The sequence below is a fragment of the Botryllus schlosseri genome, chromosome 14 (assembly GCF_051294905.1).
Source record: "Botryllus schlosseri isolate E-star chromosome 14, Bs_hap1, whole genome shotgun sequence".
NCBI classification, from domain to species: domain Eukaryota; kingdom Metazoa; phylum Chordata; class Ascidiacea; order Stolidobranchia; family Styelidae; genus Botryllus; species Botryllus schlosseri.
Window position 1 is genome coordinate 375,153 of NC_137249.1, and position 10,726 is coordinate 385,878.

Here is a 10,726-nt window from a genome sequence, read left to right on the forward strand (position 1 = left end):
TCATAATTCATTTCGAATCACTTCCGAGTCCATCTCCGGAAGTGACTAAATAGAACGTTTAGCACGACATCTTAATTATGCAGCGTAGCCTACTCACCCTGATGCTGATTTCTATATTCTTGGACGCTTGGAAAGCTGACCTGCTGTTCCGCAAATTTTGAACCGTGCTGCTCCGTGTCTTTTAACCAACCTCTTCCGTTCCTGTTTGTTCTTGGATTAAATCATCGCTTTTCCGACTACAATAAGTCATACACCTGTTCACGTCACCACTACGCGAAGAATTATATTCCGGAGATGTATTTGAAGTATTCGAATCGGAAAATTTATGGCAAGAAACTGGTTTGCAATCGTCATCCACATCAAATGCGGTGTTTGTATCATGAAAGTAATTCCAAGCGCATTGTTCAGCTATACGCTCTCAAATATCCGCGTCTGAGTCTGTAGACAACTAATATCCGTACGTGCAGACCTAAGCCTTAGTATAGTATGTAATTAAGAGACATGCACAGCAATTCAAAAGTAACATCTTTAGAATATCAGTATCAGTTTATTATTATAGAATATTGATCACTTGAAAACAGTACAAGACAGCAATACAAGGAAAATATAGGAAGGTGTCGGAGCGACTTGGAGTAGTCTTTGAAATCAGAAACACACCTTATAACATGTAAATAGCATATATCCTCACTGAATCAAAAGTAATATAACATAACGTAAAAGGACAAGCGACTAAAATGAATTTGTCGTATGACGGTAGGCGATTAGGTCGATACTTCAGATCGTGGTCCGGTAACCACGAGAGCTCGACTAATCTTCCATGAGCGAACGATCAAGATCTATGCATCTGGTTTCAAGTTTATTGGATATAGCGCCGTAATGAAATGTGTAGAAGAACTGGATAACAGTCCTGAAACAAGCATCACAGCAATATTATGATCATAATCACGCATTTTCTGAGGGGCAATGGTAATGTAGATTCACGATCAGTGCACATGAGCCATAATCACCGCCAGGTGTTCTTTGCGTTTTTCGAATTCAAAACATTTCGCGCTTTTCATTTCTCGTGCGATGGAGTCAGGGGAGAGAGCATTCTGGATTTATATTGGACGTATTTAGGGATGCTCAGGAGGGCTAATAATCATCCAGGTTCGTGTGTTAATGTAAATGCATTGTGAGTTTTCTATGTAGCGACAATGTAATGAACGCTTCGACTGACACGATGGTATCCCAAACAATATCTAACTGTCGTCCACGTTTTGCATGAGCATGGAGTGATGGAGCTGATCGGGTATTGAGTCAGTGTCACATCCCTAATCACGCGGATTTGATGACAACTGTATGCAGTCACGTAATTTAAGCTTGAGTAAAGAAACTAATATAACTGTTACATGTCGATTTTCGCCCATTCTTCATCCTCATAGTGCGATTATTTTTTGAAATTTTTAGAAGAGTGACAGTTCTGTCCAAATTGTATACGGCGTTAGGTCAAGAAATTGTCAAAATTATGTACAAAGTTCAATTTTTTTACCAGCCAAATTGTCGTTGAGTCATAAGAGTTGAACTGTCAGTTCAGTTCAGTGTCTGCGAAATTTTACCACTTGACCTCTTATTCATAATGCAAAGTTTTGTGTAGTAGAAGATTTTTAATGTTGATAAATGTCAAAATTTTTAATTTTTGGTGCAAAATTCTTCCTCCGTGGTTGAAAATAATCGCTACTCGCAAGTCGCAACATATGATTCGGTAGCTGTCACTATGCATGCAACAAGTTGAGAGCGAAAATGTTGATATTTTTCAATTCCTTGGCTCCAGAATTGGATAATTAGACATTTTGATTGGTTCTCCACCATCATTGAAGCAAAAAAATTGATTTCAAAGATTATTGCATGCAGCGTCACCTAGTGACAGGAGAATTTTGAATAGCATTTTCAAAATATTTCCTAAATTGTAATGGAATGAGTCAAACCCTGATATTATCTTCAGCATCTATAATTTGTTTATAGTTGTGATATTTACATCTTTTTTGTGAGGTAGATTTTCATCAGTTGTAAATAATTGCGGAACAGGTTGAGAATGTCATGCTATAGGCTATGATTCTGATTCTAGTCTAATTTGGAAAAAAAACTGTAGCTAGCTATAAATAATAGGTTGTAACTGTAAATATTAACTATTTTTGCCAGATTTCCGTTTAATCGAACAAAGTTTCTCTTTCTCAGTTCTTAGCTACGTTAAATTAGCTACTTTCTAAGTTTCCGTTGAAGTCTTATGGTTTAGTCGTAGTTCTTATCGTTTATTTTCCCGATTTTGGTAAAATGCCTGCTGAAGTTTATGGGAAAATCACCGTCTTGAAACGGGATGGGAGCAGCGGATCGCAGTATCCCATCACTAACAATATCTGCACGTTCGGCAGGTAGGATTGCCGTCAGTTTATGTCTGACTATTGTGATACAAAATGGCTGTTCAAAAATTGTTAACTTTTTTCAAAGTTATAGCAATATGATGATTTTGCTTCCACTGGTTGTTATCAAGCCAAATTCGGTGTTCAAGAGCGCAACGTATTTTAGGCAACCTAACACCATGGAATGTATATAGCCAGTAAAATTTGTAAAAGTTTTATTTAATAAATCTGAAAGTACTTTATAGCAATGCTTCTACATGTTGGAATTGAGCGAAAGTTGGTGTGCATCGTTTTTTACGCAACCTAAAAAATTTTATCAAGTAGCCAGTTAAATTTGATCAAAGAAGTTATTTTTGAACAGCCCTATTGTACAAACTACCGATCTAGTTATAGTTGACGGCCAACTATAACTACTGGTTTTTTAAGTAGGCCCAGTTCTATTTCTAGTTGCGCATTTAAAAAAGTGATTAGTTCTAGTTCTAGTTAAGCATTTTAAACATGACGCATTGAAGCAACTAGAAAACACATGTTTCATTTTGCATGAATCGTGACACCGGCGTTCTGTTGTGTGATGTTCTTGCAGCCATTGCAAGCTCAGAGTCATCACTATACTAACAATGGCGTAGCCAGGGGTGGGTTTTGGAGATCTGAACCCCTCCGATTCCAAACTCGAAATCATGTCGTTTTGAAATGTCAATGTTATCTTCAATATTTCGACCATTTACAACTCGAATTCGTACCGGTATTATCAGTTGTTGTTAGTTGCGTGTTGTTCAAGGTCGTTTAATCTAGTTTTAGTTGCGCATTTTGAAAATCCAGTAGTTTGTCGGTAATTTGGTGTTTTGAACGCAGAGGTTCGGATTGTGAGATCAGAATTCAACTTCCTTCCGTCGAATTGAGAGAATGCAGATTGGTGGCGGATGAGAATGGATCTTTTGTTCTCTCAAAAATCAACCAGGTATAAGTTTTCTCTAATTGCCACGGTCATGTTTTGTTGTGATTGCATGTGATGATAAACTGATATCGTTGTTGAATCAATATCTCGCTACTTTACTCTAAGCATTAGAATTAGGCTAAGGCTCGGTTCAGATTTGAGTACTCGAATCATTATGCCCTGACGCATTAATATTTCAAAATGATCCATTTCAGTCAGGTGAGATATTCGTCAACAGTGAAGCGCTGAAAACAAAGGTTGAAGCTACTTTGAATCATAATGATGTTCTATCAATTTCTGGACGTTCTTTCAGGTGAAAATAATTGGTATTGTCTGCTGAATTCTAGCTGACAATTCAATTTCATTTTTCAGGTTCGAATATCCGCCTGCAGTTGTGGAGGCTATGATGATGAGCAAGAAACTTGGGGGGACGACCCCGCGACCTGCCGTTCTGGACCGTCTCAGAAAATCCGAGAGGCGAAGAGTGTCGTTTGGGCCGCAGTTGAGTCCGGAGCAGTTTGATCTGGCCCTGCCCCCGAATACGCCGGTGAAGAAGGGCGCGATCCCCATGCAGAACTTGAGCAACACGGGTAATTTCAGGGTTGGATGATTAGGAAATTTTGAGCTTTTTTAATTTCTGATTTGATTCGAGATTTTTTAGGGTGGCGCAGTGATTTGGGTATTCGAATTCGAATCGAGTGTTAATTCTATTGTTTCGAGTCGAGCAGTGAGGAATGATTTTTTGAGTACTGAAATGATATGCTCCTGGCCACTAAGAGTTGAATCATCTTCGAAAATTATACTTTTTGATGTCGATTTGTCGTGTCGCAGCATAAGAAACGCGCATTAGTAGTCACATAAAAGATTCAGAATCGAACTCTCCACATCATTCATGATGTTATGATGTCACAAGTAGGGCGATTATTTTTTTGACATGTCAAAAAAGTCATAATTGTAGCGTTAAGTCAAAAAATTGTCAAAAAAGCCTTTTCAGGTTAAACTACTTCGTAAGGACAGACAGTTCCAACCAGAAATGAATATAAGTAGCAAAATTCTAACATTATGTGTGAAAACACTTAATTTACACACATGGGGTCAAAATATAAGTTATTTAAGATCTTCCGTTTTTTAGGTTCAAAAATTGCCCTGGCCATGAGTCATACTCGACTCTATGCCGAATACTCTATTCAGTGTCGAATGACTCAGGTACTAGATTTTGCCCAGCTCGTGATAAAATCTACACATTTTTTCCCAATCAGATTAGGATTACTGAATTCGCAAAAAAAGTACAAGAAAAATTCTCAAATTGGCGTTTATTCTCACTTTTCCTGACTTGATTATTCATAGAATTATAGGCGCTGTGCACATTTTTTTCAAAATCAGATTAGAATTAGAATCATCAACAAAAGTCAAGTTTACTTCACGCCGTATCAGAGTTCATTATCGGAAGCACGACAATGGCAAATGTCTGAACACCGATCTTGGCTTGTTTCGCATGATACTGTTCTCCTGCAGTATTTTCAGTAAAACCAAAAATAGATTGGAATCAGATTACCGGCATTTTGTTTGCATTAGCCTAAAAGACTGCTAGAATTATCTAGTTACCCGAATCTGGGTTGGGAATGCTATGGTTTTGATTTCAGATAAAGTTGTCAGAAGCGTCAGTTTGACGAAGGGCACGAAACGCAAGAGCTGCGGAAATGTCACGACTCCAAAGTTGCAGAAATCGAAGGAGAAAAGAAGCTTTGACGAACTGGTCGAGCTTGTCGGCCTGAACAAGCGAAAGAAATCGATTGGAAATGATCAGGTTGGTTGAATCTCTCTCTTGAAGGACCGTCGACCGTGCGCAGTAGCGTACCCAGAGGGTTTTTTGGGGTTTGAAACCCGTCCCATTTCAAACTCGAAGCCCCTTCCATTTGAAATACCATATTCTTAAGCTTATCTGCAATTCAATAATAAGTATTATTGGTGCTGCCAATTAGCGAGAATCTCTGAAGTTCATTCATTTGTGTGATGTAATATCATTAATTAATATCGGGTTGCAGTACTCTTTGCCTCGCCTTAAGCTATCATGCGGGTTAAAGATTAGCGGCGTGATATGGAATTAATTTGAATATCCATAACTGTCTTTGTTGTAACACATTCCAAAGGGTAGTTGATTTGTGCTAATACTAAAACATGACGATCAGAAGAAGTGCTGCAGGTTCGAGAGCCTGACTCATCTGAAATCAGTGTCATTACGGAATAGATTCCAGAACAGAACTGGACATTGGGTATGACTTGGGGCGTATTTCTAAATTTTTCAGCTTTTTTTTAACAGATTTACTGCGATTACTATGCTATAAGAAATCGATCAATATTGCCTGTGTAGCAGTCGGAGATTATAGTTCCGACTCTTTACTACCATCTTGTGATGTCACAAAAATTGCGGATATTTGTGTTGTTCTAACGGACGATACCGATATTTCTTTTAAATTGTGATATTAACTCGATATTATCGGAGGAGGTATTCTTGTTTTGGCACTTGTAATTTCCTATTCCGGGTTATTATTGACAACCATGAGCCTCCCAATTTGCTATCACGTGCTTGTTATGACAACGTACATTGAATTTCAGACGCCCGCAGGCATAGGAAGCCCCGACATTTTTGAGGGTCTGCCAAAGCAAACGACCCCAAAAACAAAAACCCCTCTGTCAGAGAAGAAAAATTCTTCGACCAAGACAAGAAAAAGTTCCGATTCTGGACGCAAGAGCACTGGACGGTAGGGCTTTTCAAAAATATCTTCTTTTTCAAATTTTACGGGCTACTTGACTAAAATTGTTGGTTGCCTAGAAAACGCTGCATACCAAACTTTGGATTTAAAAAAAAAATAGAATTTATGGTGGCAATTCTTTTATTATTTATTATAGACCTACCCACTGTAAATACTATTTTTTCAAATCCTAAATTTTGTGTGCAGTGTTTTTCAGGCATCCTCACTATTCTGTGATCCACCAATCAAATTTGAAAATTTTTATTCTTATTTAATGAATCCAAAACTTTTTCTTCTGTAGCAATGGTTCTGTAGGTTGGGATTGACCAAATTTGGTGTGCTGTATTTTTTCAGGCAACCTAACAATTCTACCAAATAGTCAATATAATTCAAAAAATATCTATTTTTAAACAGCCCTACTGGACAGCTAGTGAATGGAGCATCAACAGAAGGAGGGTCACCAGTGCTGGGGAGGAGGGGCTCGCTGCAACGGACACCGAAAAGCGTCCCTAGCGACGAGGCAAAATTGGAACCCAAATCTGATAGCATGAAAACGCCTACAGACAAAGCAAAGAAAACCGGGGCAGAGTCGAACCCACGTCGTACCCCGCGAAGGTCCGGGGCTAATTCCGCGATCTTGAGCATACGAAGGAAGAGTTTGAAAGGACGCAAAAGCGGGGTGCTGCTCTGGTCCGACGTGGTCAGGAAAAATGTTGATAAGAAGATGGAGCCCGCGAATGAAGCAGTCCAGGTTTGTGATTTATGGATTTCGGGATTTGTGCAGCAGAAAAACAATACAGGACAATGGTCTCCAAACTGTAGGGCTACCATATTTTGAGATCCGAGAAAGACGACTCTTTTTAACAGTTTTAAAATATATAATAGCGGACGAGAAAAAGCAGGTGATTTTGAAATTTCTACAGAAATATTATTGGTTGACTAAACAAATGATCGTTTTGTTGTCCCTGTACGATCGCCTGGCTCTCAAAGCTGTAAAGGAGGCGTCCTTGGAGGACGTATGGCAACCCTACTAAACTGTGAACCATGGCCCAGCACCAGGCCATGGAGCCATTTGAACAGATTCTGCTGCCAAGTAACTTAATCCTTTAAATTTTGCTGAAAGCAATAGAAGTAATGTAGAAACATCACCATTTGTGTAAGTATTGCGAGAAAGTACTTGACCTGCTGGAGTAGAAGTGCTTTGTGACTGACCTATAGGACTGCTCAAAATTTTCAAATCTAACTGTCTACTTGATTATATTGTTCAGTTGCCTAAAACAAACGCTGCGCCCCAATTTCGGTTCAATTCCCACCAGTAGAAATAAAGACATTGTAGTTATAAAGTTTGAATCGATTACCAGTATAAAAAAAATGAATCTTTTTTTCAAATGTACTGGCTAACCCGTGAAGTTGTTGAGTTGTATACAACAAATGCAAATCGGATTTCACTCAATTCCGATCCGTAGAAGTGAAAATTGTTAGATTGGCTGAAAAAACGATGCACACTAAACTCGGCTCAATTCCAACCAGTAGAAGCGTCGCTGTTGATGTTTGAATTTTTTGATTTGAAATGATAGTATTTATGGTGGGTGGATTTACAATGATTGATATTCAAAGAATATCGCATTTCCACTGATCATAACACAAGCGATGTACCTAAACTTGTTAGATTTAATTCATTAATACTGCGATTTCTTGCTATTTTTCAGTATCAGAAGCCAGGCAAAATGGGTCGAAGATTGGTTCACATGACCCCGAAACAACGATCGATGATGCGTCACGTAGACTCTCCCGCGACAATTTACATCGGAAAACGGGCAAAATCCAGAAGATCGGTTCGTTTCAACTTGTTTTTTTGTGTGCGGCTTCTTTTAATGATATCCTTTTATAGAAAGCGCCCGTTCCTGATTGGCCCGCCGATGATATTGATTCCATCGAGTCACCAGCTAGCAAAATTGAGTCCGCACAACCAACGGAAAAGGCTGTCAAAGGAAAGACACCAAAAGTGAAAGGCCAGCCTGTCGAAAAACATTTTGGCACCAAAAGACTGCTTCAGACTCCAAAACAAAAAGTTAAGGGTGTGCCGGTGGAGGAACATTTTGGCACCAAGAGATTACTGAAGACTCCCAAGGAAAAATTGAAAGGTCAGCTCGTTGAAAAGCATTTTGGGACCAAAAGATTGCTGCAGACGCCTAAAGAGAAGATAAAGGGTGTGCCGGTGGAGAAACATCTGGGCACCAAAAGGTTGCTGCAAACTCCGAAAGAAAAGGTGAAATATGATCCTGTTGAGAAGCATTTTGGCACAAAAAGGCTGCTACAGACTCCCAAACAGAGGGTGAAGGGGGAACCGGTCGAGGAACATTTCGGGACCAAAAGATTGTTGCAGACTCCCAGGGAGAGAATCAAGGGTCAGCCCGTTGAAAAGAATTTCGGAACGAAAAGATTGCTGCAAACTCCGAAAGAAAAGGTGAAATATGATCCCGTCGAGAAGCATTTTGGGACGAAACGACTTTTGCAGAGTCCGAAGGAAAAAGTGAAAGGCGGTATGGTTGAAAATAAGCTAGGAATGAAACGAATGTTTGCTTCGCCAAAAATAAGAACAACTCGGGCGTCTATCGACGGAGATTTTGGATTGGACACGTTGTTTGTGGAACCAGAAACTTGTGTTGCTGATGACAAAAAGTCTCAGGAGGTGCAGATTGACAAAACGACCAAAAAAGGAGACAGGAAAAAGGTTGAAAGGGCTCCGAAAAGTGAAAATGTGTCGAAAAGCTTGGAATCTCAAACTTGCGATGTCAATAAGTCTGAGGAGGGGCAGATTGACAAAATAACCAAAAAAACTGGCAGCAAAAAGGTTGAAAAGGCTCCAAAAAGTGGGAGTGTGTCGAAAATGTCGGAACCTCAGACGCACGACGTCGACAACAAGAAATTCGGGGAGGGACAGACTGACAAACCAACCAAAAGAACTGCCAGGAGCAAAACGGTTGAAAATATATCAAAAAGGACGGAATCTCAGATTCGTGACAATTCCGGGGAGGAGCAGATTGATAAACCCGTTCGAAAAGTTGATAGGGGCAAAAAAATGGAGAAGGTGGCGGAGAGTGAAATCGTATCAAAAAGGACGGAATCTCTGACTTGTGAAAAGAGCGGGGAGGGACAGGTTGCTAAAATTGTTGGAAAAGTTGGTAGGGGCAAAAAAATGGAAAAGGTGACGAAAATTGAGAACGTGCCGAAAAGGTCGACCAGGTCAAAACAGCTACCTGCTGATGATGTTGACGAAAATTTGGAGGCAAAAATTGAGAAGAAAACTGAAAAACCGGTGACGAAACGAGCGACAAGAGGTGCTAAGAAGGAGAGTAAGGAAGAGAAAGATTTGGAAGCAAAAGATGAGGTTGCGACTCAGCCTCCTGTTGTGAGGAAGACTCGAGGCAGAAAAGTGGAACAAATTGACCCCAAACCAACGGCGGTCGAGCCTCCAAAAGTGGGTAGGAAAAGGAAAGCGGAAACTGCAGTGGATGAGCCAAAGAAAACAAGGTCCAAAAAATCCGCAGACGCTGAAATTGGTGAGAAAGCAGTTCCTGAAACAACAGAAACTAAGCGACTGAAACGGAAAACGAAAGAAATTGACGTACTGGAGCCAAAATCGCAAAAAATCACAAAAGTGGCAAAAACTGTAAAATCGCAAAAAATCAGCGGGCCGGAACCGAAGGTGAAAAAAACTGTCGAAGCGGAACCAAAAGTTCAAAGGGCGACTCGATCGACCAGGTCAAAGGTCGTGGAGGCAAAAGAGGAGTCGGATCAACAAAAACCATCGATCCTGAAAAAGGAAAAATCCGAATCGAAAGAAACAAAACGATCAACTCGTGACAAAAATGTCACTTTTCAACCCGTCAGAAAGTCGACAAGATCCAAGAAAGTTTGAGGATTTGTGCAAAATTTTGATGCTTCTCGCTGCCTTTGAAATGGAGATGCCTTTTCCATCGTGACACATTTCGAATTTTGTCGTGTGTAAAAAAGGTTTGTCGTCAGACAGGATTTCACCAATCATATTATTTCCCACTGCTCAGTAATGCTGTGTCTTTATGGATGTTTAACGCTTGTACAAAAATGCCACTTCTATGTAGTCTTCGTGGGTTCTGTGGAAAGGTTCTCTGATCTGTGTTTTTAGAAGTTCAAAACCTCGCAAGATTGTACAAAACTTGATATGGGTAATTTGTTTGTAAAAGATATTTGAATGATTCTCATAAGTGGCGGACGTTAAGGTTGCAATGGAGAGAGTCTTAACAGCAACTTTGCGCACTTTTCAAAGTTGGATTTCGTCAATCATTTTATTTCTCACTGCTCTGAAACTCTCTGCTTTTATGGATGTTTGAATGTTGTACATAAATTCGACTTCTATGTAAACTGTGCTGTCTCTACGACTCGTGGGTTTTGTGGAAAAGTTTGCGCATTTGCGTTTTTATCATTTACCAGCCAAGCCACGCGGAATGGTACAACAGAGCAGCTCGATATTGTTAGTTCATTCACCGAAAGCTTTGCGACGTGCTCTCGTCAGTAGCGAAACCTGAGTACTATGGTGAATCTAATTTTCAACAGGATTGCATTGGGGAGAGTCTGACAGCCTTCCTAAGCAACTCCATACG

At 39.9% G+C, this 10,726-nt stretch overlaps 1 protein-coding gene across 2 annotated transcripts; it reads left to right on the plus strand.

Moving 5' to 3' along the window:
• The first annotated feature begins 2,183 nt into the window (after positions 1-2,183).
• On the plus strand, positions 2,184-10,487 carry LOC145455306 (uncharacterized). 2 transcript variants are annotated; one of them, XM_080333263.1, is made up of 10 exons: positions 2,184-2,408; positions 3,249-3,354; positions 3,546-3,643; positions 3,703-3,920; positions 4,974-5,137; positions 5,947-6,092; positions 6,498-6,834; positions 7,793-7,918; positions 7,975-9,174; positions 9,292-10,487. In XM_080333263.1, exons 1-10 carry the CDS (start codon positions 2,311-2,313, stop codon positions 10,003-10,005), a joined length of 3,207 nt encoding a protein of 1,068 aa, XP_080189389.1. In that variant the 5' UTR covers positions 2,184-2,310; the 3' UTR covers positions 10,006-10,487. The 2 variants fall into 2 exon arrangements, with proteins under 2 accessions (XP_080189389.1, XP_080189390.1); XM_080333264.1 differs by lacking the exons at positions 2,184-2,408; positions 3,546-3,643 and having other exon boundaries at positions 3,257-3,354; positions 3,699-3,920.
• The last annotated feature ends 239 nt before the right edge of the window (positions 10,488-10,726 follow it).